This window comes from Hyla sarda, chromosome 6 (genome assembly GCF_029499605.1).
Source record: "Hyla sarda isolate aHylSar1 chromosome 6, aHylSar1.hap1, whole genome shotgun sequence".
Classification (NCBI taxonomy): Eukaryota; Metazoa; Chordata; class Amphibia; order Anura; family Hylidae; genus Hyla; species Hyla sarda.
Genome location: NC_079194.1, coordinates 273,704,338 through 273,722,827, shown reverse-complemented (window position 1 = coordinate 273,722,827; position 18,490 = coordinate 273,704,338). Strand labels below are relative to the sequence as shown.

At 44.3% G+C, this 18,490-nt stretch overlaps 1 protein-coding gene across 1 annotated transcript in view; it reads left to right on the top strand.

Moving 5' to 3' along the window:
• Positions 1-108: 108 nt before the first annotated feature.
• Positions 109-18,490, top strand: part of DRAP1 (DR1 associated protein 1) — a 33,132-nt gene continuing 14,750 nt past the window's right edge. Inside the window, exons 1-2 of the mRNA XM_056527357.1 lie at positions 109-269; positions 12,606-12,678. Of these exons, the coding sequence (XP_056383332.1) occupies positions 228-269; positions 12,606-12,678 (115 nt within the window). The 5' untranslated portion in view covers positions 109-227. The remainder of the gene's footprint in view (positions 270-12,605; positions 12,679-18,490) is intronic.

The window sequence follows — 18,490 nt, the reverse complement described above, 5'->3', positions numbered from 1 at the left end:
CTCCTTCACGCAACTTTATTGGTAAACGTCTAGTTTACAAACAACCCACTACGCGCACCAGGAAGTATTGTTTTTTTTTTCTTTCTTTTTTTTTTTTTCTTCAACAGAATGAACTTTATTAACCAGCTGTTGGCGGACAGAGCTTGACAGTATTCTCCGCGGTTGTGATCTGTGAATTGTTCTCCTCTTTCGCTTTCCTAGCGGGGTTGTAGTCCGTCTATTCGACGATGCCGAGCAAGAAGAAGAAGTACAACGCTCGCTTCCCGCCGGTGGGTTTGCCTTCTGGTTCTTGCTGCGTTTTCCCGATACCGCTTGCCCGGATATCTGCTTTCGTCCTTCACGGGTCCATTGTTGTTATCTATGTGGCCGAGCCGCTCGTGTGTCTGTGTTGTGGTCGCCGGTGGCTCCTGTTCACACGCGTTAGTTCCTCTTCCAGGCGCCACCATTGCCGCACTGGATTGGCCATTCCTTTTGCTGTTGCCTCTATGCGTCCTGTTGCTGTGTTGCGTTATACGTGCGGTTTTTTTCCTCCCCATTCCTTCTATATGTTCTGTTGTGGCCTTTTTCTTCTCTGCTTAATGCCTCCACTTCTGGGTATTCACCCCTTCCTAGCATTGCTTGGGCCATGTTCACATTGTGTTTCGTGTTTTACGTTTCACCGTTTCCCATTTTATTGTAAAATCTAGCTGTGTGCAAAAGCGTAGTCGACTACGCTATTGTGTACAGGGCAAAAAAAGCTATTTTGTTTTTAAATTTTAATGATTTTTTAATTTTTTAAGGTCATGTTCACACGTGCGGATTTCTACCGGTAACTCAAATGATAAATATTCACAGCTTTAGGCAATCCTGCATGTTTGTATTCAAAATAACCTACGCCGGTCTCTACCTTTTATTTATTTATTTATATATATATATATATATATATATATATATATATAGTGCCCATAATATGAAGCAGTAATCAGGGTGCCTCCAGCTGTTGCAAAACTACAACTCCTATTCACAGCTTTAGGCAATCCTGCATGTTTGCATTCAAAATAACCTACGCCATTCTCTACCTTTTTATATAGTGTCCATAATACGAAGCAGTGTTTCTCAACCAGGGTGCCTCCAGCTGTTGCAAAACTACAACTCTCAGCATGCCCGGACAGCCGGAGGCTGTCCGGGCATGCTGGGAGTTGTAGTTTTGCAACAGCTGGAGGCACCCTGGTTGAGAAACACTGCTTCGTATTATGGACACTATATAAAAAGGTAGAGAATGGCGTAGGTTATTTTGAATGCAAACATGCAGGATTCCCTAACGCTGTGAATGGGAGTTGTAGTTTTGCAACAGCTGGAGGCACCCTGGTTGGGAAACACTGCTTCATGTATTGGGCTTTTTTTATTTATTTTTTTATATATAAAAGGTAGAGAATGGCGTAGGTTATTTTGAATGCAAACATGCAGGATTGCCTAAAGCTGTGAATGGGAGTTGTAGTTTTGCAACAGCTGGAGGCACCCTGACTGGGAAACACTGACCTAAAGGTATGCATTTGCTGCCCTATACCTCTTAGGCTAGGTTCACACTGTGTGGAATTTCTGGGCAGAATTTCTGCTGGAAATCGAGCACTAGGACCGCACGGACTACATTGCCATCCCCATAGATGGCAATGCATTTCTGAGCAGATCTTCTAAAAGATCCACCCAGAAATGCATTGCAGTCTATGGAGGCAGCAATGCAGTCTGCTCGGTCCTAGCGCCGCAGGCTCGATCTTCGGCAGAAATTCTGCAGTGTGGACCCAGGCTTACCCTTGAGAAGCGAAAAATAATTTGAAGGAAAAACGGCACTTGTGAACATACTTTAGGGCTATGTTCACATAGCGGAATTCAGCTGAAATATTCTGCTGCAGCAGAGTCCTATTGATTTCAATGGGATTCTCTTGCACTGCGCACACTGCAGAATTTCTGCTAAAATAGGTATTCCAGCATCCATAGAAACAATGAACTTGTTCAATGTTTCTGCAGATTCCGCTTGGAAATGCAATACATTCTATGGAGATGACGAAACATGCAAATGTACGTAATGTCTGCCTGTGTTTTCCGGGAAACATTCCGCACATTTTACGCTGTGTGAACATAGAGTAGCCTAAGGGCCCATTCATACAGCAGAATATCCACATGGAAAAATTGGGGGCAGACATTCCACACATGCCAGGACCGCACAGACATGCTCCATTGACGGAAATGCAATACCCACCGGCTTCTACCAAAAGAATGAGTTTATTTTGAAATTTAAATTTTCCACCGTGGAAATTTCGCAGTGGGCATGGTGCCACAGAATTCTATTGAAAACAATGGGAGGCTGCTACACTGGAAATTCTGCTGTGTGAATGGGCCCTAAGGGTGAGTTAACATATATCTTTTTAGCAAGGGTCTTAATGGGGTCTCCACTGGAAACATTTTCTTTTAAATCCACTGGTGCCAGAAAGTAAAACAGATTTATAAATTACTTCTATATAAAAAATCCCAATCCTTCCAGTACTTATCAGCTGCTGTATAATACACAGGAAGTTATTTTCTTTTTGAATGTCCTTTCTGTCTGACCACAGTGCTCTCTGCTGACACCTTTGTCCATGTCAGGAACTGTCCAGAGTAGGAGCTAATCCCACCTCTCCTGCTCTGGACAGTTCCTAACTAGAGATGAGCGAACTTACAGTAAATTCGATTCGTCACAAACTTCTCGGCTCGGCGGTTGCTGACTTTTCCTGCATTAATTAGTTCAGCTTTCAGGTGCTCCCGTGGGCTGGAAAAGGTGGATAGAGTGCTAGGTGACTCTTTCTTAGGACTGTATCCACCTTTTCCAGCCCACCGGAGCACCGGAAAGCTGAACTAATTTATGCAGGAAATGTCAGCAACCGCCGAGCTGAGAAGTTTGTGACGAATCGAATTTACTGTGTTTGCTCATCTCTATTCCTAACATGAACAGAGGTGTCAGCAGAGAGCACTGTGGTCAGACAGAAAGGACATTCAAAAACAAAATAACTTCCTGTGTATTATACAGCAGCTAAGTACTGGAAGGATTTTTTTTATAGAAATAGATTGCAAATCTGTTCAACTTTCTGGCACCTGTTGATTTAAAAAAATAAATAAATAAATAAAAAAAATAAAAATTCCAGCGGAGTACCCCTTTAAACTCGCGGCATGCGGGACAATTTAGGTTCATGAGATTATATTTTGCTTGACCAGTAAAGTTTAGTGTCAATGCGGCCCGCGCCAGGGACGGACTTAAAGGTCGGGGACACCGACACTGATAACCCCAGAACACCCCGGGCCATAAGTTACTCTTGGGCGTTTAACAGGGCAAGGGCATCTGGTAACAAATATGCGTGCTGTTACCAGACGTGTCAGAGTTTGCTCTCTGCACCATCTCAGGGTATGTTCACTCTTCGGAGTGTGAATGGAATCTCCGCTCGCAGAATTCCGCGAGCAGAGATTCCATTCTGGCAGCCGCCGGCGGCGGTAGGCCCGCGCGGCACTGCGCCGTCACCATTTACGGCTATGCAGTGTTCGGACTTCTGCACAAAGAATGAACATGTTCTTTCTTTGCGCTGAACAATTTCAGCGGCGGAATTGTCCGCCGCTGAAATTCCGCAGTATGAATGGGTCTTGCGGAAGACCCATTAACATTGATGGTAATGTTCACAGCGCTGAATTCCGATCGCGGCATTCCGCTCACGGAATTCCTGGGGAATTACATAGTGTGAACATACCCTCAGACTGCCACTTGTGAGTAAAGGGATGCCAAACCTTTCGCAAATGTTTGATGTAAAATATTGGTTATGGTACAACATGAGTTATAGGTTTGGGTCCACTCCAGAGCCATAGTGTGTATCAGGGCATGCTGGGCGTTGTAGTTAGTATTTGTGGAATACATGTTGTGGCTCTTCCTCCAGCCGCTTTTTGAGTGAGACCCGTTTTATAGGGAAAAAAAGTATACATTGAGGTATGCTAAAAACTAATACTGTACAACAAAATCTATTTCCACTTTGATAGTAAAAAAAAATAAAATAAAATAAAAACACAGTAATGTGTATACATTCGTCACGAACCTTTCGACTCGGCAGTTGCTGACTTTATCCTGCATAAATGAGTTCAGCTTTCAGGTGCTCCAGTGGCTGTAGACTCTCCTAGGACTGTATCCACCTTTTCCAGCCATCGGAGCACCTGAAAGCTGAACTCATTTTAGCAGGATAAAGTCAGCAACCGCCGAGCCGAGAAGTTTGTGACGAATTGAATCCCTGTAACTTCGCTCATCTCTAGTGGGGGGGGGGGGGGCATACACAATAGCTCAGCTGACTACATTTGTGTGTACAGCAAAATTAAATGCACTGTAACAAAAACAGTGAAACGGAAACAAAAGCACAGTGTGAACCCGGCCTTATGTAAGACAATGGGAAGCGGGATCTGTTGTAAGGGATACAGCATCATCTGATTTTAGCTTCTGTTAACATATAGGTGTATAAAATGTATATGTTAAAATGAAAGAAAAAAATAGTGTGAACAAACCCTTAGCGAGGCCAGGTTCACACTGTTCATGTTTTCTGTCACAGGTTTCAGTCTACACCATTCAAAAATCAGTTTGCCGACACATACTGTGGTGCACAGCAGTGCTGAACCCAGTGATTTTAAGCCCTGTTAAAGGGGTTCTCCACCCCTAGACATCTTATCCCCTATCGAAGGGGGGTGACCATTTAGACCCCCCCCCCTCCCCTCCCACTTTGCACTCTGGCCAGGCACCCCAGCGTTATGAACATTTTTGTTCAGAACACCGGTTGTGCTAGGCTTCGGGTGGCTTGCAGCAGAGTACCCCTTTAAATTAGCTATACCAGTGGAAAGTGACCGCAGAGCTGCTTAAATGGGCACTGTCATTAACTTTTTTTTAATGATGTACTACAACATATTTCTAATATACTTTAATTCTTTTTTTTTTTTTTTTTCTATTAAGACACTTTATTTTTATTTTGAAATCCGGCCACTAGGGGTCTCCCTCCTAGTGTCGGGATGCAGCCTGCTGTGACGTCACAGATGAATTCGGACCGATGCCGGTCGGGCATCCGTCCGAATTCAGTCAGGCTGCGTTCGCTCCCTGCCTGTCAATCAGACAGCAGGGAGCGAGCGAATTGAACAAAGAGGATGCGTGCAGGCTCCCTGGACTCGCGCGCCGGCTCCCGGAGTAAGGTGAACTTTATGCGGACTGCCCTGCACTAGTCTTTTTCGGGCAGGGGGTGTTGTGCGGCGGGGTCTGGGGGTGATGGAGTTGCGGAGTTTGGGGGAGCGGAATGTCTTTTTCGGGCGGAGGGAGGGGGTGGGGGATGTTGCGCAGCCGGGTCTGGGGGTGATGGAGTTTCGGGGAGGGGAATGTCTTTTTCGGGCAGAGGGAGGAGGGTGGGGGGTGTTGCGCGGCGGGGTCTGGGGGAGCGGGATGTGTGGCAGCTGCGGCTGAGACTTTTCACCACAGGGTGCCTCCAGTTGTTTCCCCACTACAACTCCCAGCATGCCTTGACAGCCAATAGATGTCAGGGCAAGCTGGGAGTTGTAGTGGTGAAACAGCTGGAGGCACCCTGTATAGTTGAACTAAGGGCGGAAGTCGTACCCCCCAGCAGGCATCAGTGACGTCACGTCTGCTAGGGAAGTTTGCCTGGTAGTGATCACACTACCAGGCAGACAAAAAAAGCATTTTTAATATAGTAAAAAAAAAAAAAAAAAAAAAAAAAAAATTTAAATTAGATGGGCAATAGGCAGGGACAGAAAGAAAAAAAAAAAAGAAAAGGATGGTGGGAGCTACCCTTTAAAGGGGTACTCTGGTGGAAAACTTTTTTTAATTTTTTTTTTCAACAACTGGTGCCAGAAAGTTAAACAGATTTCTAAATTACTTCTATTAAAAAATCTTAATCCTTCCATTACTTTTAAAGCAGCTTTAGGCTACAGAGGAAATTATTTTCTTTTTGATTTTTTTTTTTTTTTTTTACTTGTCCACAGTGCTCTCTGCTGACACCTCTGTCCGTGTCAGGAACTGTCCAGAGCAGCATAGGTCTGCTATGGGGATTTTCTCCTGGTCTGGACAGTTCCTGATATGGGCATCAGGTGTCAGCAGAGAGCTGTGGACAAGACAAAAAAATTAATTCAAAAAGAAAAGAATTTCCTCTGTTAAAATGTACTGGAAGGGTAAAGATTTTGTTATAGAAGGAATTTGCAAATCCGTTTTAACTTTCTGGCACCAGTTGATTTAAAAAAAAAAAAAAATAGAATTTCCACCGGAGTACCCCCTTAACACCCCTCCCACACAGCACCTATTGTTCCTCTTTGTGGTCCCCCACTGCTCCTCTCTTCTGTCTGCTTCCAAAATGAGAAGTCCTGCTCCAACCAATATTAACCCCTTAAGGACCGGGGGTTTTTCCGTTTTTGCATTTTCGTTTTTTGCTCCTTGCCTTTAAAAAATCATAACTCTTTCAATTTTGCACCTAAAAATCCATATAATGGCTTATTTTTTGCACCACCAATTCTACTTTGTAATGACGTCAGTCATTGTGCCCAAAAATCTACGGTGAAACGGGAAAAAAAATCATTGTGAGACAAAATTGAAAAAAAACCCGCCATTTTGTAACTTTTGGGGGCTTCCGTTTCTACGTAGTACATTTTTCGGTAAAAATGACACCTTACCTTTATTCTGTAGGTCCATATGATTAAAATGATACCCTACTTATAGAGGTTTGAATTTGTCGCACTTCTGGAAAAAATCATAACTTCATGCAGAAAAATTTATACGTTTAAAATTGTCATCTTCTGACCCCTATAACTTTTTTATTTTTCCGTGTATGGGGCGGTATGAGGGCTCATTTTTTGCGCCGTGATCTGAAGTTTTTAACGGTATCATTTTTGCATTGATAGGACTTATTGATCGCTTTTTATTCATTTTTTCATGATATAGAAAGTGACCAAAAATGCACTATTTTGGACTTTGGAATTTTTTTGCGCGCACGCCATTGACCGTGCGGTTTAATTAACGATATATTTTTATAATTCGGACATTTCCGCACGCGGCGATACCATTTATGTTTATTTTTATTTTTATTTACACTGTGTTTTTTCTTTTATGGGAAAAGGGGGGTGATTCAAACTTTTAATAGGGAAGGGGTTAAATGATGTTTATTCACTTTTTTTTTGCACTTTTTTTTTGCAGTGTTATAGGTCCCATAGGGACCTATAACACTGCACACACTGATCTTTTACATTGATCACTGGTTTCTCATAAGAAACCAGTGATCGATGATTCTGCCGCATGACTGCTCATGCCTGGATCTCAGGCACTGAGCAGTCATTCGGCGATCGGACAGCGAGGAGGCAGGTAGGGGCCCTCCCGCTGTCCTGTCAGCTGTTCGGGATGCCGCGATTTCACCGCGGCTATCCCGAACAGCCCACTGAGCTAGCCGGCATGCTTTCGGTTTCACTTTAGACGCGGCGTTCAACTTTGAACGCCGCGTCTAAAGGGTTAATAGCGCGCGGCACAGCGATCAATGCCGCGCGCTATTAGCCACGGGTCCCGGCCGTTGTTAGAGGCCGGGCCCGAACCGCTATGACGCGGGGCCACGCCGTGGCCCCGCGTTATAGATCGGGAGTGGACACATGACGTTCCAGTACGTCATGTGTCCTTAAGGGGTTAAAGGACATCTGCAGTGCTGGGCAAAAAAACTTTTTTTTACCTCATTTAATAGGTCTTTGAAAGACCTTTCCAACGATGTCTCCCCCATCAAAATTGGCCCAGTCTTTCTCCCGTTATCAGCACACGAATTACGGAGGAGAAGTGAAAATAAAACTACATCTCCCATCATGCCTTGTGCTTACTTCCTGTAAGCTGCTGCCCTCCCCTTGTTCTATCCCCCGAGCAAATTATTATATTGTAACGCCCCCATCTCCCTCCCCTTCTGCTCATCTCCCCCTCCCCATGCTGCTCCTGTCCAGTGATGAAGCAGCTGCCTCCGTGCTCACTGTAGTGTGGACACTGGAGAGTGGAGAGTGAAAGGAAAAATGGTAAAAAAACATAATTGTTTGTCTATAAAACTGTCCTGATAGGGGTCCCTCCATCTTTTTCACAACTACAACTCCAAGCATGCCCAGTTATTTTATATGCTGTTCGGGCATGCTGGGAATTCCAGTGGTGCCTCCAGCTGTTGCAAGACTACAAATCCCAGCATGCCCTGTCAGCTTTCTGCTGTTTGAGTGTATAAAGGAGTTGTAGTTCACCAACACCTCTACTGTATCAGGAGACTCCTGGGAGTTGTAGTTCACCAACACCTCTATTGTATCTCTGTAGTCTCCTGGGAGTTGTAGTTCACCAACACCTCTATTGTATCTCTGTAGTTTCCTGGGAGTTGTAGTTCACCAACACCTATATTGTACCTCTGTAGTCTCCTGGGTGTTGTAGTTCACCAACATCTATATTGTATCTCTGTAGTCTCCTGGGAGTTGTAGTTCACCAACACCTATATTGTACCTCTGTAGTCTCCTGGGTGTTGTAGTTCACCAACACCTCTATTGTATCTCTGTAGTCTCCTGGGGGTTGTAGTTCACCAACACCTCTATTGTATCTCTGTAGTCTCCTGGGAGTTGTAGTTCACCAACACCTATATTGTATCTCTGTAGTCTCCTGGCTGGGAGTTGTAGTTCACCAACACCTCTATTGTATCTCTATAGTTTCCTGGGGGTTGTAGTTCACCAACACCTCTATTGTATCTCTGTAATCTCCTGGGAGTTGTAGTTCATACACCAGTGTTTCCCAACCAGGGTGCCTTCAGATGTTGCAAAACTACTACTCCCAGCATTCCCTGGTTGGGAAACACTGGCATACACACACACATAACAGGGACTACAACTCCCAGCATGTCATTCAGTAGTCCCCCTCCCCCCCCCCCTCACACACAGAATCATCTCCAGTATGATATTTATTCCCTGTATACACCACCAGCCCGTGCAGTGTAATATGTCTCCTTCACACACACGTCCTCCCCTCCCTGCTCTGTGGTTTGCTCTGTGTTTTCCCCCATGAAAACTTGAATCCTCCCGGTGATAAGTGAGGTCCTATGTAGACAGAGCAGGGGAGGGGGGAGGAGCTGTGGACGTCCTCATTCTCCCCCTGCTTCAATCTTACAGATAGGGGCGTTTCTGAGGATGAGCCTATGGCTGCCTCAGAAAGCACCCGCTCATGCATATGCATAAGCAGGGAGGAGCTGACAGAGGCTAGGGGGAGCACAAACACTGCTGGGAGGAAGAGATCTCCGTCCCCAAGATGGCGGCTGCAATGTAATGAATAGGGGACGGACGCAGGACTACTGGGCTATGCTGGCAACTCTAATATCTCAGAAACGGCTGCATATAGGTAAATAGGACTAATTGACTGAATTGTATAACTTTTGTTTGGGGAACATTTGGGCAGGGATTTTTGACCACTACAGTTGTCCTTTAAATACTAATAAAAACTACAACTCACGGCCCTGAAAATTAGTTGGTTGGGTAAAAAACAAACAAACAATCAAAGCAATTAACTTGGGTATTGTTGTAATCGTACCGATACACAGAATAAAGGTTACATGTTAGTTTTACCATAAAATGAACTGCGTAATATTTTATGGTAAAATGAAAGACATTATTACAAAGTACCATTGTTCCACGTATGGCTCTGTAGATGAGGCGGAGGTCCCGAAGGTGACCAGGACCACACAGGCATTCCTGGTCCCAATAGCAGGCAATGCAATCTGCTCAGTATTCCACCGAAAGATTGAACTATTTTATTCTTTCGGCGGCAGAATTCCACAGGCAGGAAGCTCTGCCACTGAAATTCCATAGTGTGCACTGTGCAGCGGAACTGCATTGACATCAATAGGACACCGCTTCATTGGAATTTCCAAGTGGATTTCTGCTTGGAAATTCTGTAGTGTGCATGGGCCCTAAGGCAAGGAGGCATTGTTTCCTTCATCATTCAGACTCCTGGCACCTCTGCTGATCAGCTGTTTGAAGGGACTGCGGCCTCTTTAATGTTAGTCAGCAATCGTACATGCATTGCCATGGCAGCAGTGCACTATACTGCAGCATTGTCTGAACAGGGCACTTCCCTGCATCGCCGCTGCTAATATTTCTACAGCACTTAAAAAATATAGAAAAGAAATGCGGCCCCTCCAGTTAGCTGAACGGTGGGTTTCTGGGGGACGGACTGTAGCCAATCCAATATTGGTAGGCTAAACCAGAGTTTCCCACACTTATTTGGCCTACCGCCCCCTTTATTCGAAGAGAATTTAAAGAACGAACAGACGCAGTGACAGTTCTGTATCTTTTATGTAACTATATTTCTTCCTACATCCTGTACTGAATTTTGGGGGGGGGGGGTTTGATAAAAACAAAAACATTTGTTTGGCAGGGGGGGGGGGGGGGTGTAAAAATAAGCTATACTCTCTTAGGGCTCTTTAACACTAACGTTGTGTTTCACTGTCATTTCAAAAATTTTTTGCTATTGCACTACTTATGGTCAAAAAAAAAAACTTTCTTTTATCTTTTTGTAAAAAAAAGGGGAAAAAAGCTGCCACTAGGTTTCTCTACTTGTCCAGAGCACATTTCCCGCCATCTCTTGCACATACTTTGGACTCCTGCTGGCAAAAGTCCAAAATCAGGAAATGCAGTGTGGGGTGGGGGGGGGGGGTGCAGCCTTAGCCAATCATAACTCATCTCACACACTGAACTGCTCTGGGCTGTGTAGCAGAGTGAGGGAGGAATTTCACCCCTCTATGGCTTCAGATGGTTGTCATATCTGCTGGAGAACACCCCTTCCCAGTCTGTGAATCTGACTGAAAATGAGCAGAAAATACAGAGCAATATCAAGGTAGAACACTTAAAATGCAGGAGGTGGTTTATCATTCATGATGGGGCAGTGAACTGGGAGGATTATAAAATTTAACAAGATCATGACAGGTACTCTCTCAATAAATGACAGCTAGTCCCATTTTTTTTCTTCTTCTTTTCTCTGGTTTAATATTGGTTCCCCAATGGAATCCATTTAAGTCAATGGGATCCATTGGGACCTAATGGTGTCAGTTGTGCTCTGACCTGTTTTGGGTCCGTTCAGGGCAAAAGAAAAAAAAGCCATGGGGATGGAGCACAACGGTAATGTGAACTAGGCTTATCCTTAGCACCTGACGCTCCTTGTCCCCCCTCCCCTATACTTCCTTGTTCCTGGTGATCCATGGTTCTCACAGGAACTGCTGTCAATCACTGGCCACATCCGTGTACCATCGCAGTCAGTGGTTGGCTGGGAAGGCTTTTCCACCTGGGAAAAAGTATCACCAGGAAGTAGCGATGATCACAAGCATTGGTCCAGCAGCTGCGGGGGCTTGGGGTAGATCAGTCTTACTTTTTAATAGTTTTGTACTACACCCAGGCACACACAAAATCTAAATGCCCAACTTGCATGAGGGCATCAATGTAATGGCTGATGTTCATTCGCTGCAGGTGTTGGCTGCAGATAGCACCGCCTGTGTATGAAGCGTTTACGTTGTCATGTTTACTATGGATTGAAATCCATACAGAAGATTTCTTGAGCAAAAATCCCATTTACTTTTGAGATTGTCATAAAATGTTTTGCCAGTTTTTTGGGCGTTTAAATTAATTGAAATCCTATCTAATCTGGCCTATATTCACATCTCTGGGTAATATTGTGGTTGCTGCTACTGTGTTCATGTAAATGGGAGAGCAGGATCTCGTCTTTTCTTTGTGCAGTATATGGGACACATCATAGTAGCCAGTCTCTACCCACTAAGGGTGCATTCACACCACGTTTGCGAGACCTGGCTGGAAAATTTCAAAACAAGGCGCTTCTGTATCCCAGCCAGACTGGCGCTGAATCTCATTAATTTAAATGCGTCGACTGGAGTCAGATAGTGACTCTGGTCATCTTATTTTTTGACCCGTATCCGGTTTTGTGGCTGGACTGAAAACCGTAGCAAACGTGGTGTGAATGCAACCTAAGGTTAGGGTCACACGTAACACGATCGCCCGATCTGCCGGTGACCAGACCCATAGTGTGCCTCCAGCTGTTGCGACCCCCCCCCGCCCTGCCCTCTGGTCTACTCGCAGCAGCAATCTGCCGCTCCAAGGAGCCACCAAGTGTACTGCAGTGTATGTAGACATTGCGGAGCATATGCGATGTCTGCGTACACTGCACATGCTCGCAGCGACTCAGACCCCTGTGTGGCTGCTCGGAGTGGCGGATTGCTAGCAGGCCTGAGGGCAGGGCAGGGGGGGGGGGGGGTGACAACAGCTGGAGGCACACTATGGGTCGGGTCACTGGCGGATGCGCAGCATAAATTACGCTGCGGATCCGTTACGTGTGACCCTACCATAACTCGAGGAAAACTGACCGTTTGAGACAGAACCTTCAAAGTGGAAAAAAATGATGATTAATGCCAAATTAAAGTTTTATAATGGCCAGAAGTAGTCATGTATACACTCAGCTTATCTTGTAAAGCTACATGAGATGACTTATATTAAGATCTGAACTAATTTTCATTTATTTTTAAATACAGGCAAGGATCAAGAAGATTATGCAGACCGATGAAGAAATAGGCAAAGTTGCTGCAGCTGTTCCTGTCATAATCTGTATCCTTTGAGTGTGTGTGTATATATGAGTATTCATACACTGCTCAAAAAAATAAAGGGAACTCTAAGATAGCACATACTAGATCTGAATGAATGAACTAATCGTATGAAATACTTTCGTCTTTACATAGTTGAATGTGCTGACAACAAAATCACACAAAATTATCATTGGAAATCAAAATTACCAACCCTTGGCGGTCTGGATATGGAGTCACACTCAAAATCAAAGTGGAAAACCATACTACAGGCTGATCCAACTTTGATGTAATGTCCTTAAAACAAGTGAAAATGAGGCTCAGTAGTGTGTGTGGCCTCCATGTGCCCGTATGACCTCCCTACAATGCCTGGGCATGCTCCTCTAAGACCAGGACTAAAGCATCTGCCAACTCCTGCACAGTCAGTGGTGGATGGAGCGAGACATGATGTCCCAGATGTGGTCAATCGGATTCAGGTCTGGGGAACGGGCGGGCCAGTCCATAGCATCAATGCCTTTCTCTTGCAGGAACTGCTGACACACTCCAGCCACATGAGGTCTAGCATTGTCTTGTATTAGGAGGAACTCAGGGCCAACCGCACCAGCATATGGTCTAACAAGGGGTCTGAGGATCTCATCTCTGTACCTAATGGCAGTCAGGCTACCACTGACAAGCACATGGAGGGCTGTACGGCCCCCCAAAAGAAATTCCACCCCACACCATTACTAACCCACCGCCAAACCGGTCCTGCTAGAGGATGTTGCAGGCAGAAGAACGTTTTCACGGCTTCTTCAGACTCTATCACGTCTGTCACATGTGCTCAGTGTGAACCTGCTTTCATCTGTGAAGAGCACAGGGTGCCAGTGGCGAATTTGCCAATCTTGGTGTTCTCTGGCAAATGCCAAAGGTTGTTGGGCTGTAAGCAAAACCCCCACCTGTAGACGCGGTCCCTCATGGTGTCTGTTTCTGACTGTTTGAGTGGATAAATGCACATTTATGGCCGGCTTGTGGTCATTTTGCAGGGCTCTGGCAGTGCTCCACCTGCTCCTCCTTGCACAAAGGCAGAGGTAGCAATCCTGCTGCTGGGTTGCTGCCCTCCTATGGCCTCCTCCACATCTCCTGATGTACTGGCCTGTCTCCTGGTAGCGCCTCCATACTCTTGACACTACGCTGACAGACACAGCAAACCTTCTTGCCACAGCTCGCATTGATGCGCCATCCTGGATGAGCTGCACTATCTGAGCCACTTGTGTGGGTTGTAGACTCCGTCTCATGCTACCACTAGAGTGAAAGCACCGCCAGCATTCAAAAGTGACCAAAACATCACCACCTGTAGAACCACTCCTTTATTGGGGGTGTCTTGCTAATTGCCTATAATTTCCACCTGTTGTCTGTTCCATTTGCACAACAGCATGTGAAATTGATTGTCAATCAGTGTTGCTTCCTGAGTGGACAGTGGGATTTCACAGAAGTGTCATTGACTTGGAGTTACATTGTGTTGTTTGTGTTCCCTTTATTTCTTTTGAGCCGTGTACTTGGATTTATTCTTACATGTGTAATGGCTTTCGAAAAGTACAAAAGGGATTTTGTTAAGTAAAATAATAGTTCAATTGACACGCGCATAAACTTTAAGGGGAAGAGCGGATTAGTTGCCCATAGTAACTATTCAGATTGTTTTATTTTAATTTTCAGAGACCTAGTTAAAAATTAAAGAAGCATTCTAATTGGTTGCTAATGGTAACTGCACCACTCTTCCTCTGCACATGTTTTAATAAGTCTCTACTGAAGTATCTGTGTGTTAACCTTTTACTGGCTAACAGATTATTTATTATTTTTAATAGCCAACCTTCAATGTCATGAGTAGTTCACAGACCCCTCTGTCTCTATGCTGCTTAATAAACGTGTACTCTGCATGTTTATTTCGTTAAGGTAAAAAGTGTTATCCAGGAATAGAAGAAAACAGCTAATTTCTTGTAAAAACAGCACCACACCTGTCCTTTAGGCTAGGTCCACACTACGGAATTTCCGCCTGCAATTCCGCTTTGAAATTGCAGGTGCATGGGTTTCCGTTCACAAATTCACACGTCGGAATTTGTGAACGGAAAAACTGCTTGAAAATTTCTGCCTGTAGAATGGCCTGGCTCATTTTTTGGGTACGTTCACACGCGCGGATTTACAGTGTATTTTACGCTGCAAATCCGCTGGTGAAGGCCCGCTCTATGCTGGCTTTACTAGTGTCTGCTCGTGGTGGCAATCCGCCGCTACCAGCAGGCACACTGCGATTTGTGAGTCGCAGTATACTCGCACATCGCGAGAGCTCTCTGCCTAGCTCAGAGCAGGGAGAGCGGCCGCGATGTGAGAGTATGCCGCGCACATCGCTGCACTGTGTCTGCTCGTAGCGGCGTATTGCCGCTACTAGCAGGCACATATAAAGCCAGCATACAGCAGGGCCTTCACCAGCGGATGCGCAGCTAAATACGCTGCGACAATCCGCGCTTGTGAACGTACCCTTAAAGGGGTACTCCGGTGAAAACCTATTTTATTTTATTTTTTTTAAATCAACTGGTGCCAGAAAGTTAAACAGATTTGTAAATTACTTCTATTAAAAAATCTTAATCCTTCCTGTACTTATTAGCTGCTGAATACTACAGTGGAAATTATTTTCCGTTTGAAACACAGAGCTCTCTGCTGACATCATGAGCACAGTGCTCTCTGCTGACATCTCTGTCCATTTTAGGAACTGCCAGCGTAAAAGGAAATCCCCAGAGCAAACATATGCTGTTATGGACAGAGATGTCAGCAGAGAGCTCTGTGTTTCAAAAAGAAAAGAATTTCCGCTGTAGTATTCTACTATTATCCAAACCCTAGGGCCGTAGCCCAGGGTGCAAAACACCTCTTATTATTCCCCTTTATAAAATATAACTTTTATTGTATTCAATGAGTAAAAAGTAATCCCAGAAAAAACATAATTTAAAATTAATGTGCTGAGAGGGATAATTTCAGTACAAGTAGGATCTAAAGACCTCCACAATAAAAAGTTCTGCAGCAACCTAAAATTCCCTCTCAAACACAACTTTAAAAACACTATATTGCCGCCTCTACATGTTTCGCCGTCTCCACTTCGTTTTCAAGAGGCAAGACAGTGGCAACACAGAGTATTCAACAGCTAATAAGTACAGGAAGGATTAAGATTTTTTAATAGAAGTCATTTACAAATCTGTTTAACTTTCTGGCACCAGTTGATAAAAAAAAATAATAAATTTCACCGGAGTACCCCTTTAACCCCTGGTACTTAACGCACCAGGACGTACATTTACGTCCTAAGAATAACCGCGGGCATCGGAGCGATGCCCGTGTCATGCGCGGCTGATCCCGGCTGCTGATCGCAGCCAGGGACCCGCCGGCAATGGCCGACGCCCGCGATCTCGCGGGCGTCCGCCATTAACCCCTCAGGTGCCGGGATCAATACAGATCCCGGCATCTGCGGCGGTTCGCGATTTAAATGAACGATCGGATCGCCCGCAGCGCTGCTGCGGGGATCCGATCATTCATAACGCCGCACGGAGGTCCCCTCACCTTCCTCCGTGCGGCTCCCGGCGTCTCCTGCTCTGGTCTGTGATCGAGCAGACCAGAGCAGGAGATGACCGATAATACTGATCTGTTCTATGTCCTATACATAGAACAGATCAGTATTAGCAATCATGGTATTGCTATGAATAGTCCCCTATGGGGACTATTCAAGTGTAAAAAAAAATGTAAAAAAATGTAAAAGTAAAAGTAAAAAAAAAGTGAAAAATCCCCTCCCCCAATAAAAAAGTAAAACGTCCGTTTTTCCTATTTTACCCCCAAAAAGCGTACAAAACATTTTTTATAGACATATTTGGTATCGCCGCGTGCGTAAATGTCCGAACTATTAAAATAAAATGTTAATGATCCCGTACGGTGAACGGCGTGAACGAAAAAAAATAAAAAAAAGTCCAAAATTCCTACTTTTTTAATACATTTTATTAAAATTTTTTTTTATAAAAAATGTATTAAAAGTTTTTTATATGCAAATGTGGTATAAAAAAAAAAAGTACAGATCATGGCGCAAAAAATAAGCCCTCATACCGCCACTTATACGGAAAAATAAAAAAGTTAGAGGTCATCAAAATAAAGGGATTATAAACGTACTAATTTGGTTAAAAAGTTTGTGATTTTTTTTAAGCGCAACAATAATATAAAAGTATATAATAATGGGTATCATTTTAATCGTATTGACCCTCAGAATAAAGAACACATGTCACTTTTACCATAAATTGTACGGCGTGAAAACAAAACCTTCCAAAATTAGCAAAATTGCGTTTTTCGTTTTAATTTCCCCACAAAAATAGTGTTTTTTGGTTGCGCCATACATTTTATGATATAATGAGTTATGTCATTACAAAGGACAACTGGTCGCGCAAAAAACAAGCCCTCATACTAGTCTGTGGATGAAAATATAAAAGAGTTATGATTTTTAGAAGGCGAGGAGGAAAAAATGAAAACGTAAAAATTAAATTGTCTGAGTCCTTAAGGCCAAAATGGGCTGAGTCCTTAAGGGGTTAAGGTGGAAATATACGTGGAACATATTGCAGTCTATTGGAGACTGCAATGTCCGCATGGTCCTAGTGCCAACAGATTCAGTCGGCGCTGGCTGCACTCGGAATCTTTGGGCAGAAATTTTTTGCCCGGATATTCCGCAGTGTGAACCTAACCTTTGGTTGTGTGCGCTATGAATTTGGGCTGCAATACTGCAAACAACCTGAGGACAAGCATGGTGCTGTTTTTCGAAGAAATCAGCTCGGTTTTTCTAATTCTGTGGATCTGGTGAATACATGTTTTCCCAGGTTAAAGGAGTATTCCAGGCAAAAACATTTTATTTATCCTTTGGATAGGCAATAAGATGTCTGATTGCGGGGGGCCCGCCATTGGGACCCCCAAAATCTCCCTGCTGCGTCTCCAGTTTCGGAAACCTCCGGGACTGGGGACGTGATTCCATGCCACGCCCTCTCCATTCATGTCTATGGAAGGGGGCGTGACGGCCATCATGCCCCCTCCCATAGACATGAATGGAGGGGGTGTGGTGTGATGTCACGTCCCCAGTCCTGGAAACCTGGAGGTTTCCAAAACTGGAGACGCAGCTCCTGCATAGAATGCGGGGGGTCCCAGCGGCGGGCCCCCTGCGATCAGACATCTTGTCCCCTATTCTTTGGATAGGGGATAAAATGTTTTTGCCAGGAATACCATTTTAATTTTGTTCCCACACACTGGTTTGTACCAGTTTATTTGTCCTCTTAACCCTATGAGTTTAAATTTTTTTTTTTTTTTTTTTTTTTTTTTTATGTAGATATTCCACAACATAAGTAGATTTTAAACCCCACATACCATAGGAAAAATGCCATTTAGGGTTGAATGTTGGTGGTTTCCACAAAAGGGCCATAGATTTCACCATATGTACACTATGGGGAGATTTATCAAAACCAGCATAGAGGAAGAGTGGTGCAGTTGCCCATAGCAATCAGAACATAGTTCATAAGGTTGAAAAAAGACCAGAGTCCATCAATTTCAACCTATAACCCTAATGAGTCCCTACTGAGTTGATCCAGAGGAAGGCAAAAAGGTAAAAAAAAAGAGGTAAAAATTCCTTCCTGACTCCAAATATGGCATCAGAATAAATCCCTGGATCAACATTCTGTCCAAATAAATCTAGTATACATAACCAGCAATGTTATTACTCTCAAAAAATGCATCCAGACCCCTTCTAAATTCTTTTACAGAGTTCACCATGACCACCTCCTCAGGCAGAGAATTCCACA